This window comes from Pseudonaja textilis, chromosome 7, assembly GCF_049901715.1.
Source record: "Pseudonaja textilis isolate UNSWEBS1 chromosome 7, rPseTex1.2, whole genome shotgun sequence".
NCBI lineage: Eukaryota > Metazoa > Chordata > Lepidosauria > Squamata > Elapidae > Pseudonaja > Pseudonaja textilis.
The window spans coordinates 55,702,242-55,720,334 of record NC_141996.1 but is presented as its reverse complement, the minus strand read 5'-3'; the positions used below and the strand labels follow the sequence as shown (position 1 = coordinate 55,720,334).

At 35.0% G+C, this 18,093-nt stretch overlaps 1 protein-coding gene across 1 annotated transcript in view; it reads right to left on the bottom strand.

Moving 5' to 3' along the window:
• Positions 1-6,448: 6,448 nt before the first annotated feature.
• The window catches only part of DIPK2B (divergent protein kinase domain 2B), a 30,472-nt gene continuing 18,827 nt past the window's right edge, over positions 6,449-18,093 (bottom strand). Inside the window, exons 3-5 of the mRNA XM_026713585.2 lie at positions 12,250-12,423; positions 9,014-9,302; positions 6,449-7,999 (exon numbers count right to left, since the gene is read on the bottom strand). Of these exons, the coding sequence (XP_026569370.1) occupies positions 7,665-7,999; positions 9,014-9,302; positions 12,250-12,423 (798 nt within the window). The 3' untranslated portion in view covers positions 6,449-7,664. The remainder of the gene's footprint in view (positions 8,000-9,013; positions 9,303-12,249; positions 12,424-18,093) is intronic.

Genomic DNA, 18,093 nt, shown 5'->3' with positions numbered 1-18,093 from the left:
ACCATTGATAGAAAAGATCCCAAACTATATAAAATTGTTTATCTTCTTGCTCTCTGATTTCAAAAGTCAATCTACTCATCTCAGCACATTCCAATATTTTCTTTATAACTTCTTCCTGCAATGGAATTTTCTCATTTTTCCAATTTTTTGCAAATACAATCCTAGCCGCAGTCAATACATTTACAATCAAATATTTCAGCTCTTTACTATAAGCATCTGGTAAAATTCCCAGTAAAAAAAGCTCCGGTTTCAAGTCTATATGCTTCTTTGTCATTTTTTCCAACCACATGTGGATTTTAGTCCAATATTTTCTAGCATCCTCACAAGTCCACCACATATGGTAATATGAACCAGGTTTCTGATGACATTTCCAGCATTTTTCGGATTTGTTCTTGAACATTCTTGCTATCCTCGTCGGGGGGAAATGCCACCTGTAAAACATCTTATACAAATTTTCTTTAAAGGCTGTAGACATTGTCATTTTATAATTTTGCAACCATAATTTCTGCCATTTCTCTAAGTCAATCCCATATCCAAAATTCCTCCCCCAAGCAATCATAGTTTCTTTAACTTGTTCTTCCTCCAACTTAATTTCCAATAAGTAACCATATAATTTTTTAATCACCTTTTCATCAGTACCCATCAAAATCTTATCTAAATCAGTTTGTTTATCATAAAATCCCTCTGCTTTGGAATCCTCATAATACTTTGAATGTATTTGCAAATATGAAAACCAATTCATCTGTATACCTTGTTCCTCTAATTTTTGCATCGATTTAAGTTCACCCTTTTCATCTAGTAATTCCCCATAGCTAACTGTTTGTTCCTTTTTATAAATTATAGGGTAAGAAAACGCTTCTATCGTCGATAACCAAACTGGAATTTTCAAATAACATTGTTTTCTTGTCTTCTCCCAATTTAACCACAGAGACTCCGTATATAATGTCTTCTAAAATACCCCTGTGTTTTGGTTCCCTTATACCATAAAAAGCATGCCAACCCAACAACAAATCATGACCTTCTAATGTCAACAATCTAGTTTTCCTTAATGTTATCCATTCTTTAACCCACATCAAATTTGCAGCTTGGTAGTACAACTCCCAATTAGGCAGGCCAAACCCTCCTCTAAATCTAGCATCCTGTAAAAGCTTTAACTTTATCCTTGCTTTCTTGCCTTGCCATATATACTTCAAAACAATTTTATTTAAATCCTCAAAATATTCTTTTCCAAGCCTAATTGGTATTGTTTGAAACAAAATAAAATTCTGGGTAGAATGTTCATCTTAATTGTTGAAATCCTTCCTATTAATGACAATTGTAGGTTTTCCCATTTTTTCAAGTCTTGGGCTATCTGTTGTTTAAGTTTAATATAATTGTTCTCCTTCAATGTACTACATCTTGACGTCAAGTATATCCCCAAATACTTAACCTTATTTGTAACTTGAATTTTTAACAATTCTGCCAGTTCTTCTCTTTGTCTCAGCAACATATTCTTTGACAAAATCTTTGTTTTATTTTTGTTTATTTTCAGACCGGCCACCTCCCCATATGCCTCTATTTTTTCCAACAGCTTCAAGGCTGTTTCTATAGGGTCTTCCAGGATAAAGACTAGGTCATCTGCAAAAGCTTGTAGTTTAAATTCTTCCTTTTTAATTTTCATTCCTTTTATAGTTTTATCTTCTCTGATATTTCTATTCAACACTTCCAAAGTCAATACAAATAACAAGGGAGAAAGAGGACAACCTTGTCTTGTGCCTTTTCTTATATTAATAGGATCTGTGAGTTCTCCCTCCATTATTACCTTAGCTGTTTGTTCATTGTAAATTGCTTCTATTGCTTGAATAAATCTTCTAGCAAAGCCCATCTGTTCCATTAAAAGTAACATAAATCTCCAATTTACGTTATCAAATGCCTTTTGAGCATCTAAAAATATCAAAGCCATTTGCTTTTCAGGATGCGCCTCATAATATTCCAAGGTGTCCAAAATTACTCTCATATTGTCTCTAATTTGTCGCTTTGGCAAAAATCCATTTTGATCTGAGTGGATAAAGTTATTCAAATATTTTTTAAGTCTTTCTGCTAATATTGAAGCAAAAATTTTATAATCTGCATTTAATAAGGAAATCGGTCTATAATTCTTGATTTGAAGTAGGTCCGCCTCCTCTTTTGGAATAAGTGTAATATAAGCCTCTGACCATGTTTTAGGTATTATCTTTTTTTAGCATAACTTCATTCATAACTTCTAACAGTGGAATACACAATGATTCTTGAAAGGTTTTATAAAATTCTACAGGAAACCCATCTGGACCTGGTGCCTTTCCATTATTTTGTTTCTTAAGTGCTTGGCTTAACTCCATCATTGTTATATTGCTTCCTAACATTTCTTCAATCTCTTTAGGTATCTTAGGTAAATTTGCATTCTGCAAGTATTGTTTAATTTTCTCCTCATCAATATCTTCTTTCTTATACAAATGTTTGTAAAAGTCATAAATAATTTCTTTTTTCTCTTTGCTGCCATGACAAGTTTTACCTTGGTCATCTATTAACTGCAATATTTTCCTTGACTCTTTCTCCTTTCTCAGCTTATATGCTAGCCATCTACCTGGCTTATTTGCATCTTCAAAATAATTCTGTTTAGCACTCCTAATTTTCTGTGCCAGTTCTTCTTTGTCTATTAAGTCCATTTTATGTTTAGTTATATCCAGTTTCAATTTAACGTCTTTTTTCTGTGGCATTTTCTGCAATTCTTTTTCGAGTCTTTTATATTCATCCTCCAAGGCTTTGAAAGCTTGCCTTTTCCTAATATTCTTTTTTCTTGTATAGTCTATTATCAAGCCTCTGGCATAAGCCTTCATTGTATCCCAAACATTCTGTATTGAAGTGTCTTCTTTTCTATTTTCTTTAAAGAAAAAGGCCAGTTCTTTCTCCATCCATTGTGTAAATTCTTTCTCCTTTAAAATAATATTGTTTAACGTCCATCTCGATCTTTTTTTTTGTCCCTTCCATTTAATTGTCAATGGGTTATGATCCGCCCAAGTACTTGTTTCAATATTTACTTCTTGAACGCTAGATATTAAGTCTGTTGAGATCCAAATCATATCGAGTCTGGACCATGATAGATGTCTATTTGAATAGAAAGTATATTGCTTAAGTTTAACATTTCTTTCTCTCCATATGTCTTTTAGAGTTAATTCCTCTGTCATTTTAAAAAAAGATTTAGGAAGAGTTTTTCTATTATACTTTGCTGCTGTTGCAATATAATCAAGTTTATTATCCACAATTCCATTAAAGTCTCCCATCATAATTATATTAGCATAGTCCAGTCCAGCCATCTTGGTATGTAATTTTTTATAGAATTCTTCCTGTTTATCATTCGGGGCATAAATTGCAATCAAAAGTATCTTTCTATTATTGTCCATTATTTCCACCATTAATATTCTCCCATCATCATCTGTATAAATCATTTTTGCTGGAATAACCTCTTTAATATATAAGACCACCCCTCTTTTCTTATATTGAGTCAAAGAGGTAAACAATTTCCCTAATTTTGGTTGTAATAACAATTGTTCATGTTGCTTTTTAATATGTACTTCTTGTAGACAAATTATATCAAACTTTAGTTTCCTTAATTTATGGAAAATCTTCCTTCTCTTAGCAGCTGAATTCAGTCCATTTATATTCATTGTAATCAGTTTTTTCTCTTCCATGATTATATTTTATATTTAGATTTAACCACTCTCGTGGGTCTTAATTCACGCTGGTCTTTAATATCCACTTGTCCACCTACTGCACCTTCTTCTTTTCCAATCTCCATTTGTTTCTCTTGGGATTCAGTTAATGGAACCTCCTTTTCTGCCTCTCCTTCTCTCCCTCCAAAAACTTCTGCGTAGAACAGTTCTGCTTTCTCGATTGAATCAATTCTATGTCTCTGTTCCTGCCACGTAAACATCAATCCTTCTGGGATCAGCCATCTGTAAGTCACCTCCTTTTTCAATAACATTTTGGTCAGGAATCGATATTCTCTTCTCATCTCTCTCACTCTTCTAGGTATTTGTTTTAAAACCAAGATTTCTTTACCTTTGTATTTCAATATCTTCTCTCTTGCCACTTGTAATATTTGTGTCTTCATGGATTTTTTAGTAAATCTAATATGGACTTCTCATCGCATATCTTGTAAAAACTCGATATATCTCATCTATTCCATCCATCATCTTCTCTTCTGTTATCTCCAACGCATCCGCCAAGATTCCTACCATTATCGCAGCCAAATCTTGTCCTTTTTCTTCTTCTATATTTTGAAATCTAAGATAGATTTCTGATCTATCCAACTCCCACTTCAACATCCCACTTTTTTCTTGTTCAATCACTGTTAGTCTATTATCAATATTTCCAATCTTCTCCTCTCTTCGTTTGCCCCCTTCTTCGACTTTTTGAAGTCTCTCCTCATATTTTGTCATCATCTGTTGAATACTTTCCACTTTTTCCTCCATCCTCCCTGTTCTTTGTTCAATGGTATCTATTTTTACCTTAAGGTCTTGAATTCCTTGCATAATCATCTGAAAAGATGCTCTTTCTTGTTCTTTTTCTTTATCTTGCTTTAACATTGTCTGAATTGAACGCTGTCCAGATGGTGGGGAGGCAGAGGTAGACGTAGAGGCACCCGAAGATATAAGTTTCTTACTCATTTTAAATGGTTCCAGCTCTTCAAATTCTTTCAAATTTTAATCCAAAAAGAGTAGCCAATTATAATCCAAAATGAAGAGGCCAATAATAAAAAAGAATCAATAATGAGAAAAAAAGAAGAAAAACATGAAAAAGGAAAAGGAAAAGAGCAAAAAGAAAAAATTCTTCAAATTCTTCCTGACCTTAATCCAATTAAAAAAAATAGTCCACAAAAGAGAATAAAAATAAGAATAAAAACCCAGTAAAAATAATAATAAACAAAGTCAAAGCCAAAAAGAAGGAAAAGAGAAAAAGAGAGAAAAAACAAAACAAAAAACAAGAAGAATAAATTTCTTCAAATTCCACACCTTAATCCAGCCAAAAAAAAAAATCTCAATTGAAAAAAGAAAAAAGAAATAGTCCACTGATATACATTAAAAAAAAAAAAGCAGAATCCAAATAGAAAGGAGAAAAAATAAAGTAAAATAAGTCAAAATAAAGTAAAAAAAAAAAAAATTCAGAGGCTTCCCTTTGAAAATAAATCAAACTTAAAAATAAAAATAAAGACCTTAATGCTGGTGGAGGGGGTGGCGGAACTAAAAAAAAGAATTAGAGAAAGAAAGTAAACAGCAATACACTGCACTCTATTTAATTGTCCAAGGCTCTAATTATGACTCCCTTCTCTTTCCCACAAGCTTCAAAGCTAAGCCATAAATATCCAGAAAGACACCTGTAATAATATTCTACAAAGCGCTTTCCTCTATCTTATCAGAAGATGTCCTTGAGAAGAAATACTTCATCTTTTCACAGTTCAAGTAAAATATTTCCAAGCCTCTAGTTGGCAGTGTTACAAAGTTTCTTAGTTCTCACTTTCCCCCCTCCTCTCTGAACAGCATAAAAAAAAAAAGAAAAGCCGGCAAGGAATACACAAACATATAAAAGCAAAAAAGAATAAAAAAAAAATAAACAAAGGGAGCCTCTAGCCTAAAAATGAAAAATCCAAAGGAAGAATACAACATATAAATATAAAAAGGAACAGTCCAGTTATCCCGTAAATAACAATGAAGTCCGGAAGCAAAGAAAAAAAAAAAGCAAATAAATTCTCTCTTTGACGTCTCCCTTAAAAACGCCGCTTAGTCAATTTTGTCAAAAAAAAAAAAATCACACAGATTTCTTCTAATAATCAGAGCGAACTTTCAAAACTCAAAAATTAAATAAAAAAAAAGTTTCTCACCCAACCGACAGACTCTCTCTCAGACCCGTTCTTTCTGGAGCCGCCCGACTTCAGCAGCATGGGGGCTGCCTCTCCGCCGCCAGCAAAGAGAGCTTCACCCGGGTCTTCCAGGGATTTTGCAGTATCCCCGGAGTCCTCAGGGTACGCTCTTCACGATAGCTGTCCCTACGGGACAGCATAGGTCCATTTGGACCGGCCGGTAACGGAGATATCGGCTGCAATCGAGGAGCTCGATTGCAGACCGTATCGTCACGGCGCAAGCTCCTCCCTTCTCCCCGTCAAGACCTTGTTGATGATCCAAACTCTGTCAAGGATCTTCTCTAATGATTTGTTAGAGTTGTTAACCTAATCTTACGTAGCTTTTTCTCTGGTAATATTACACTAATAAAACATTTGCTAGACCAATACTCGAATACAGCTCATCAGTCTGGAACCCACATTATCTGATGTTAACACAGTTGAGAAAATCCAGAAATATTTCACAAGAAGAGTTCTCCACTCCTCTACTCATTGCAGAATACCTTATGCCACCAGACTCAAAATTCTAGACCTAGAAAACCTAGAACTATGCCGCCTTTGGTCCGATCTAAGTATAGTATATAAAATCATACATTGCAATGTCCTACATGTCAATGAATACTTCAGCTTCAACCATAACAACACAAGAGCAAACAATAGATACAAACTCAAGGTTAATTGCACCAAACTTGATTGCAGGAAATACAACTTCAGCAACAGAGTGGTCAATGTCTGGAATACTCACCTGACTCTCTGGTTTCTTCCCCAAACTCCAAAAACTTTAATCTTAGACTGTCTACTATTGACCTCACCCTTTTCCTAAGAGGTCTGTAGGGAGCGTGCATAAGCGCACCAACGTGCCTACCATCCCTGTCCTATTGTTTCTTTTATTTCTTTTATTTTTCTTATATGTATCCATGTATTCATAACTATGTTTTTACTTATACCTATTATCTTGCAAGCAATTGACAAAAATAAATAAATAAAATAAATAAAAAATAAATGACCATGATTTGCAATCTTCCCTGACAGCTTCCCTATTGACTTTGCTTGTCAGAAGCTGAGAAGGCTGCAAGTGACCCTGGGACACTGCCACTGCAGTAAATGTGAGCCAGTCGCCAAGCACCCATATTGGGATCATATGGTCCTGAGAATGCTGCAATAAGTATGAAGTGGATTGTTATTCTTATCAGTGCGGTTATAAGTTTGAACAGGTACTAAATGAATGGACTAATGTTGGGGACTAATGTAGAAAATATGGCAGTGCTGTACATCAAGTGTAGGTTTATTCTAATATAGGGTTTTGTTTGGCTCCCCCCCATCCCCCACTTTTATAAGTAGAATGGGAAGATTGCTATCCTGAATAGAATAAATAATCTCATATAAAATCATTTGGAATTGGGTTTTGAATAGAATGGATAGGAAGCAACTTAAGAAAGAATCAATTAAAAAAAATACATTGGCTCTCTACCTTGTGAGAAATACATCTTCTTGAAATAATTCAATAACAGAAATAAATATGAAATGAGAGAATAAGAACAATAATATGTAGGTTTGATATATGTAATCACATGGATGTTACAATTCTTTATGAGTCCTCAAAAAGTCAACCAAATAGCCAAGTTTTAATCTGGAAGACAGTGAATGTCCAACACAAATCCTAGTGCTAATGTTCTGAAAAATTTGATGGTTCCACAGCCAAAGCATGTAGTTTATAGCTCAAAGATTCCAAGAAAATATTCATTTAGAGTTATGTGCTATATTTGCAATCAGGATATCGGTAAACAAAGCGGGAATCGCAGATCTGCAGAGGTTTCAAAATGGCTACTAGCAGTTGAGATGCTGTGATAATCTCTTGGTCAGAAAGAAAGCTGTCTGCACAGATACTTAAAGCGCTGTTAATCTTCTCCTGCAGAGGTGATGGGAATTTTTGTTTTAAGAGATTGGGCAAAAGTTTCCCACATATCATGACGAGGTTCTGGCTTTCCTTGATGGAACTACAGGAAGGGAACACAGGCTCACAATCCACAGCTAAACAGCTAAATATATCCTTGTATTCTTGTTGTCTATTCATCAAGTCTCTGCCTATTAAAAAGAATGAAAATAAACATAATTATATTGTTATTATGTTTACTAGGCAGCCAATAATTTTCAGTGGGTAAAGCACAGAGAAATTTAAAATATAAAAGTCAGTAACTATGATAATAAATGCTTGGTGAATAAAATTGAAATAAATCAGAACAAAGAGTAAAAAAGTAATGCAGTATAATCTAACATTAAAATAAAAGCCAGCAACAAATAAATAAAACAATACAAAAATCTAAAAGCATTCAAAAGTTTTAAAGCTATTTGGCAAAAAACATATCCCTGATATCAATATTGCTAAGAAAGTATGGATCGCAATAGGCTATAAATATAACAAGCAAAGAAATAACACTAAAATATCATCTTATAAGGAAATACCTTCTTATAAGCATATGCAATGTTGACTTTGACATTGCTCCAGTTTTCTCATTTAAATATTTATTTAACAAATGATAAATCTAATTATTTGTCTTACTTTTATCATTAATTTTTGAAGCATCGTAAGAAAACTTTACTAAAGATAATATACAATGCCATCTAGTTTGACAGTCTGTTATTCAATCGGGCTTCATCAGAAATATTTATAATCTGTCACATGCTCATTTTGACACTGTTTTCTGCCTATGTAGTTAGTTAATTGGCTTATCATTATGTGAGTTAAGCTGAAGAAAAAGTGAATTGAATGTATTTTCAGCTCACCTGTCAGTTCTGCTAGACAGACCAGACCAGGAAACTGATTCTACAGGAAAACTAGAATTATCTTTGTCAAGATTGGCAATAATAACAGAACCCTACAAGTCTGAGTGCCCTATACACTTGTCTTCCCCACCACCACTTCTTACTTCAGGGAGTTATCTGACTGCCTCACTTTGGAATATTATTTTGTTTCTCAAGGCTTTAAAATGTTTACACCTCCTTTGCTTACACAATGATTTTTGCATATCTCTGTTAACTAGTTTCATTCCTCTCCCATAGTGCCTCCTAACTTGTGACACTGTTTTTGCATCTAAATACCTTCTTGTTTGTCAATGACTCCTAGCATGCTGGCATCCTGGATAAAGAGTTGTCCATTGTTGAAAACACCAAATGTGTCAGCATCAACATGAGTAAAGTAGAAGAAATAGTTCAGGTCATTATTCATCATGAAATCAATAATAGTGAGGAGCTGAAGAGCTAAATCCGCTGTCACATCAGATGATGAGCCATAAAATTCCTTCATAGGTCTTGTACTGGCCGTTACTATTAGTCGACCACAAGATCCCAAATACTTTGGAAAGGGCCATCCTTCTGCTCCAGGGAAAATCTGTCAAAAAAAAAGGAAATGTGAAGTGTATCCATGATGACATGGACTTATTTTACTAGATTTCCCCATGCTAATAGCCTCCTGATATCATGCATTTCCACTCCATTGCCCTGCTGATTAAAAAAGATTAATTCTAGTATAATCAAGGAATATACTGGTTATTCCTTGGGTATAATTTTATCAGAACTACCATGGCTGGATGGTAAAATCCAAATGATCACTAGATTCCAGTGCTGAAAGAGAAAAGTGCCGCACTGCTGCAATTTAGTAGTTATTCTTTTTCAGATGTCTTCTTTACTGTATGTTTTCTAAGTCATTTCTAAGTCATTACAAGCTTGCGAGAAAATCAAGCAAACTAAAGGACAGTGTAAAGTGCAAATTTAAAAATTTTTGAGTTAAATTTGTGAATAAAATATTAAATTTCTTTACCATTAAATGTAGCGAATGTATTTTATTTACTCACTTATTCATTGTGAATACAATTATGCAGTACATTAATTACCAAAGGGTTTGAAAAAAAGTATTGCTTAAAGTATTAATATATTAAATCATTAATGTTAAATCATTAATCAAATAATTATTACAAGTCAGTGTCAATATTTAGATTCCATACAAACTACAGTGCAATACTAAATTTCAATTAAATTATACTAAATTATAAATCTTCATTATAATACCACATGGAGCGTGCTCCTAGAAAAACATTCGATATGTTACATAATTTTAGGTTCCTCATTCCTGAACTCCTCCTTGAAGATTTGGACTATTTCCTAATGTTCCGCTCTTTATATTTTTAAAATGTCTCCTTTTTGTTTTTCAGTTTACCAGACAGAAGATCTAGGTGTAACCAGTTCTCTCTCTCTCTCTCTCTCCTTTCTTAGAATTTCTCTCTCTCTCCTTTCTTAGAATTTCTCCCATTTTGCCTTTCAGGATTTTCATCCAGGGAATTCTTCCTACTTTTCTCATTAACTTTTTAAAGTCAGCTTTAGATGTTTTAGATGTTCACTGTATGGTGAAATGATCAATCTCTCCCCAAATTCCTAACATTTCCATTTCTTCAACCACTTTTCCCTGTTATTAAATATCAAATCCAATATAGCTGATCCTCCAATTTCTTTTTTCCACCTTTTGAAAGATGAGGTTTTTTGCAAGGCCTGTCAAGAATCTCTGGCATATCCCACTTGATTCCCAGTTGATGTCAAGATAGCTAAAATCCTGCATTATTATATAGTGTAATTCTGGAACATTCTGGCCATTGTGGATATGTCATCTATAAGCATTGATAGGGCTACAGTTCTCCATTCAAGAATGGTGTGCAGTCTGAGTGTCCTGAATCTTCTTTAGTGCATTTTCCCTTCCTTGAGAGTAGTAGCAATAAATGAGCCTGCTGTCAGGATTTCATCCAGGGTTCATCAATACATCTCTCAATACATCTTCATTCAAGAACTAGTAGCTCTGAAGAAATTAGGAGCGGGAAAAAATATTATTATATAAGCAAAATGATCCAGATAATACGCTGTTCACCAAGCACTTATGTATGTTAAGTGAAAATGTATAAATAAACTGTTAAAAAAAAGAACTAGTAGCTTTCTGTGTGTGGGGGGGGGATATTAAGACCTGATAATGAAGATCAGCTATTGCAGAGTCAAACAATCAAGCCCTCTGTTTATAATAGCCCCAAGGTTTAAACCTTACATCTCTTCAATTAAAACTCCTTGACCCTTTGATAATAGCTTGTCTGATCTCAGACAATTTAATAATTTCCATTTCTAGGCAAGAGCCATGAAATCATGCATGGTTGTGGAACAGTGGTCCCCAATCTTTCTGGCTCTGTGGACCACCACCAGCAGCAGCAGCAGGGAAAGGAGGGAATGGTTTAACATGTGTGCCCACTGCTTGTGCAAATGGAGCTTTGCATGCTTGCACACTCGAAAACTTCTTGCATAGCCCAGTTCCCAATGGCCTGCAGCCCAGTACCAGACTGCAGATCAGGGGTTCCTGTTGTAGAATATTGTTAAATCGCGGGAAAGGAGACTTGAGACCAGTGTGACATTTCAGCTCTTTATTTAGTGTATAGATCTATACAACATCTTGGAGCCACGGCAGCCCTTCATATAGGGATTGCTCACGGCTCGCCAGCCAATGACAGCTCTTTGAATCTCCTGCGATCGGTCCAGCCAATCGCGGTTGATTCATAACAAGCCAATCACAGTAGTTTAGTCACCCAATCATCTTGCAGGATTGGTGGACCAATCAGATAGGAGTATTTGGAGTATGCTAATATAGAACAAATATGAATACAGTAGAACAGTGGTTCTCTACCTGTGGTCCACAGACTCCAAGGGGGCTGCGATGTTGCCACAGGGAGTCCATGAAAGCTTGAAGAAATGTTATGATTTAAATCTTTAATGAAGTCTTGGGGGTCTGTGGCCACAAAAGGTATTTAAAGGGGGTCTGTGATGAAAAAAGATGTTGAGAACTCTGCTGTAGAATATGAATTGTACATTAGCTAGAGCACATTTAAGCACAAATCCATCCATTAAAAATAATGTTTGTGTCCATTTAATTCTCAGAGCATGGATATGATTTAACACAGGTGTCCTCACCTTGGGGCCCTAAATGTGCTGAACTACAGCTCTGATTGCCTCTAATAATTGGCAGTACTGGCTGTATATTAAAAATTGTAAATCTGGTATTTTAAGCACTCAAACCTGGGGAGGCCTGAACTTTGCAAGAGTCAAAATAGGTGGGGTTTAATCACACAAATGAATAGCCATTTTTAACTTAACTACCACAAAGAGAATAGAATCTCATGCCCTAGAAAACATTTCTGAATCCAGCACAAGGATTATTCAACCAATTCTTAACTTTTCTCATACCTCAAAGTGAGTTGAAATGGGACTTCCAAAGGATGAGTTATATTACATGAAAGCAGATGCCAATATACCTGTAAAATAATGGGATGAGTGTTAATAGACAACATGTAGAGGAGACGTAGTTTATCCCGGTCTGTAAAATGGTCCATGTAGACACTACCAGCATCTGGAACTTCAGCATATCGCCGCACTATTCGATCCAACAATCTTTGTGATGGACAGCGAAGCATTGGTGTACGAAGTCCCTATTAAAAAAAAGTTGACAAGCAGTCTTTTCTGTGCTTTTATCATAAGAACGTAGATAAAATAAGACTGCCTGTTATTAATTTTTCTTTTGCATATTCTGGAATAGATTCTGAGAATATGTAATAATTCAATATAGATTGTCCTCTTTTAACAACCACTCATTCAGTGACCGTTCAAACTTATGATGGTCTGAACAAGTGGTAACTACCTCATTTTTATGGCCATTGCAGCAGTCCTGTGATCATGCAATAGTGATTTGCAACCTTCTTTGCCAGCTTCCCACAAGCAAAGCTAATAGGGAAGACAACAGAAAGTCAGAAGTTGTGATCATATGAGGTTCTCATTTAAAGACTGCAGCCAGGACTGCTAAAACTGTCATCAATAAGTGGCGTGGTCAAGTGATTTTTTTTTTAAATTATGACCTCTTTGGTTAATGACAATTTCCAATCCCACTAGCATAGTTAAATGAGGGCTATCTATAAAGCATTGAAAAGATACTTATAGAATAGTGCTTGTGTTTTGCTACTAAGTATAATAAAAAGAGCAACCGTGTCATACTAACATGTCTATATAAACAAGGATGAGAAACAGGTATAACATTTACTAGGAAGAAATTCCTCCAAATGATAGCAAGCCAGATAGCAACCCAACCTCAAAACTTTACAAAAGTCTACAAAAAGGACCTTTGCATAGATCCCTGAAGATTCAAGATGTTGCAAGGTGTAGTGCAGTGCCATGTTGACAGCATCATCTGCTGATCTATTTGCTTGGTAGGCAAACTGCAACAAGTATAACAGAGGATCCATTATGATTTTCATGTGGGCCAGCACTAAACTCTCAAAGATTTTCATAGCTATAGATGTCAGAGCAACTGATATGTAGTCATTCAGCTCTTTGATGAAGGGTTTCTTGGGAACCGGGATGATAGTAGAACATTTGAAGCAAGAGGGACATAACATACCTCTAGTGATTTATTAAAGATGCGGGTGAAGGGAGGGGGCAGTTGTTCAGCACAGGGTTTCAAGTAGGAAGTAGTTACTTGGTCTGGCCCTGGTGCTTTTCTGAACATTTAACTATTAAATAGACCTCACACATCTTTTTCTAAGATCACTAAAGGTGCCAGGCCAGAAAGATAGATGTAAGGAGATTTGGCTATTGTTGGTCTATTTGAGGTGGGGAAGGTAGAGGTAGATGACAGTGATCTCCTGTCAAACCTACAGTAGAATACATCGTCATCTACAAGTTAACGATTCTCTTCAGTAAGGGAGGAATAAAGGTTCTTGGAGATGGTAAGCCACTTCTGAACTTGATATATTTGCCTATGCCATGATAGACTTGCCTATATCAGCCAAGACTGACAGAGGGCACCAAAAAGGAAGTTTTGCTTGCATAGTTTGTATATAGTTTATATTAGAAACAAATACTTGATTAAATTTTCAGATTGGCAGAAGTGCCCTCATGAAATGTTTGGTTCAGCCACAGAAGGGCAGAGTCTTCAGCCAAAGAGAAATGTAGAGTTGTTACTAGGAAGGTGATACCGGAATAATAAAAGATTTATAATGATTATGGACTGCTACCACAATGAATATGGTAAATTGCACTGATATGTTGTTTTAGTTAAATTACTGTATAAAGGAAAAAAGAGCCAATTTCTATATTTCTGGTTATATTTATTTGCCATATTAACTGTCAAACTCTGATTCTAAACTGCACGTTTTACTTCCCAATTGCTGCTGCTATTCTGTTGCCTACAATTGAGTTGCTATAAAGTGATAATTGAGGTTCTGTAATCAGTACCTTGAAAAAAATGGACAGGCATTTGAACTGGTTAAATATAAATTCAAAATGAGATCTGCATAACCTTCCTTGACTGAAGAAGTCTGGTTTACCTACTTAGGATTAAATTAGACCACTTGACCCTATATTTACTAAATTGTTTTTATACTGTTATAACAAAGAAAACCTCTGCAGCTTTTCATTTCAATAGGGCTCCAGGAGACCACATAGGCAGAGGTTAAATACACATCTCTAAAACAGGTTCATTGAATCCTGAGTGAGGCTAATTGTTCTTATGTGACTATCAAGTGGGATTCAAATTTTTATACTACTGGTTCTGTGGGTGTGGCTTAGTGGGCGGGGTATGGCTTAGTGGGTGTGGCAGGGGAAGTATACTGCAAAATCTCCATTCCCTCCCACCAGTTCTCCTAACTACTCAGAATTTCCACTACCGGTTCTCCACAACTGGTCAGAACCTGTTGAATACCACCTCTGGTGACTTTATATGGTATACTTAGCATCTCTTTGTTATTATCATTAAAACTTTTGTTCTGCATGGCAATATTTCCTAATGTCAAATACAGACACTTTAAAAAATCGTTCAGGGAGAAGTGTCAGCTACTGCAAACTGAAATGAAGGCAGCCTGGATGGCATGGTTGGGGAATAATATTTCTCTACCAGTGACAGTTTTGTCAAGAGATGCATATAAGCACAAATCTCTTGAACAGGCAAGGTTAGCAGGCAAGGTTTTCAGCTTGGACCATTTATAATTTTCAGTAAAGATTTCCACTGTGATACACAAAGTAATCATTGTGGCAGCTGGTGAATTGGTAGTTCGATCAGGTAGGACCATCCACATGAAATTAAAAACTTTATTTCACAGTCTGTCATTCTGATTCAAGTACATTAAGACAATGCCATAATTCTCTGCTTTATATAAAACAATTACTGCAGCCCAAAAATTTGAGTCAAGTCTCCTATATATCCAAAACCACAGAAGAGAAGAAGCAGTTATTGAAAAAGTTCAACTGATTTGATGCAGAAGTGGAAGCTCATGCTTTAAAAAATGTCACTCTTCACTTGCTTAACTTGTCAGTAAAGATGATTGATTATTGGGTAAAGCAAAGGCAACTGCTTTTTTTCAATAATTTTATTAAGAGGTACAAGTAGAAAATAAAAATTAATGCAAATTAAATATATATATATAGAGAGAAATATAAAAAAGACATTAAAAAGTTTAAAAAAGTAAAAAAAAAGTAACTTCCCCTTTCATTCCAACAAATAAAAACAATTTTAATAGTTTATCAGCATTTCTTAATATAGCATGTACTCCCTTCACCCCATAATTCATCTCTTAACTAAAGAACAAAATGAAAAAGTCTTGTCATTTGTTCTTTGTCAGCAAAAATCCAGTAAGGGAAAACATTTAATTTTCTATTTTAACTTTGATGAATAAGCTGACACGTATTCCTTCTCTGAATTTTTAATGATCTTAATTTTTAACTCCTTCAAATGAAGTCCCAGGACCTGTTTTCTGATCATCATTTTTGTAACCCAAAAATCTTTCAAATCTTTATCAGTCCTCTTTTGTACATCCAATAAGCAAAATATTGCCCTTTTTCATATCACTTCTCATAAAGTCCTTCAAGATTTTTAACATATCTCTTTTGTAAATCCAGTAAAAAAAATATATCCAAATCACTTCTTGGTTTAGTAATTGTCTTTTAATCTCTTTTGCAGTGAAACATCTATCAGCTCAATTTGTGTATCCAGCACATCTTTCTCTATTCTTCTTCTCATTGCCTCACAAATTAAATCTACACTGAAATTAATTTCAAACTTATCCATTGTAACTAATACCTAGATAAAAACCTACAGGACACCAATCAGGAAGTGGGTCCCAAAACAAGCTAAGAACCAAGGCAAAGAAGCAATCAACAAATACAGAAATAAAAAGACTTCTGGACTCTTCCTATCCACATAGGCAATGGACGGCTTGAGTAGAAATCGTCATTCCAGATCCAGGGAAACAAAAGCTGCCTAGACATTTCATTGGAAACTATCTACAATCCTAGGACTACATCAATTCAAGCCCTTGTAATTTCTAATATGTGGCATAAAATTTAGAAACTGCTAGTGGTTTAAATATACATGCTTTCAATCACCGCAATTATAAGCAGTTGTTCGAAATTCCACATCTCCATTGTTGGACTTATGAAGATATCTGTAAGACAGTAGGAATCAATCTGACTGAGATATTACGTTTTATTGAGTCCTGAATCATGCATCCTACATCTGAAAAAGGATTGCCCAGTCTTAAAATGATCAGCTACTTCATAGGGATTCAGGCTTATTTCTTACTGAGTATTGGAAAGTTTCTTCAATGCTCAAAAGTCCTGAGATACAGTCTTATTCATCACTCAGACTCTGGATAGAGTTTGGCAGAACAAACAAAAAAGTCCTAGGAGAAAATTCAATTGCACTCAGTGGAATTGAATTGACATCTACAAAGTATATTTGAAGGGCAATAAATCACATTGACAATGAAAAAGTGTAAAATAAACATTATCCTTGTTCTCAATCATAAGAACTAAATAACAAAAATAATTTTTTAAAATGCAAAAATCATTTTGGGAAAATATACATTTAATTGGTCAGAAATTAACTGTAATTTTAATGTGACACCTTCATTTTCTGGTATTAAAATTTTAATTAAAATATGCAAATTCTGTTCAATAATAGTAGCAAAGAAGAAAATAAAGCTTTAGTGATACAATAGCACTTCTATCTCAATATACTGACAAATCGAACAATGGGGCATGTAAAGAAAAAATGGTTCTGTCTGGTTTTCTTCTAATTAAGCTTGGGAAGAAGGACTATGGATCTTGCTGTAAGCAAATGTTATGCCTGTATAAGAATTTAGCTTCTAACAAGTGCTCCAACAAGATGAATATTGGCATTTTTAAATTTTGGAGTTGGAGAAGATGCCTAAAACTATCATGGACAGCCAAGGGGAAAAAAAACCCAGTAAATCATTGAAATCAATTCTAGCTCTCTGGGAAAAGTTCTAATGCTGGGTGAATGGACTCAGTTGCAGTGATGGTAAGGTGTACCATTTGAAGAGCTAAATGATCAGATTAGGGCAGAATATCATGATGAAAAGCTATCTGTGTGGTCAGGAAAATTGGACCAAAACTTGGCAGCAAATAATTGAAGTAGTCCAATGTATATGAAAAGTTTTGGATTCCGAGAGAACTTTGTATGACAAAAACCAGTCTGCAAAAAGAGGGTTTCTTCCAAACTAAAGAGGGACAGAAGGAGGTGGAGACATAGATAGCACAAGTTGCTTAAACGAAACTTGCCAGAAAACAAAAAGAAAACAAGACAAATAAAATCTTTATCAGGGCTTTGTTTTGTTTTTAAAAGCTGCAGGTAGTCCTTGATTTGAAACAATGGAATCGTATTGCTAGAGAAATTAATAGTTTATTAGAGGAACTCTTGTGTCTCCCAATTGAACTTCATTTTGGTTTTGGTTTGGTTTTGTTAACACTGAAAATGTTTCATGCTGCCAACTTGTGATGATTACAGAGAAATCTATGGGAAGTGAGGTGCTGGGTGGAAATCATTCTGTACAGTTGACATGTTAAAATAGGGTTGGGTGGGGTGGGGTAAAGAGAACGCTAGTTGTATAGTCACTTTTTTCTACAGCTGTCATTATTTTGCAGGCAACACTGAGTATGTTTTCATAGATGGCCTGTGGTCTGTCCCATTGCAGTGGTACTCTGGAATCATCAAAAGCTGAATTAAAGGCCACATGCATTCCAAAGCCATCAAAAATTAATGCTTCTGCAGATCCAACCAATGGAGATTGGGGGCTTATTCAGTATACTGT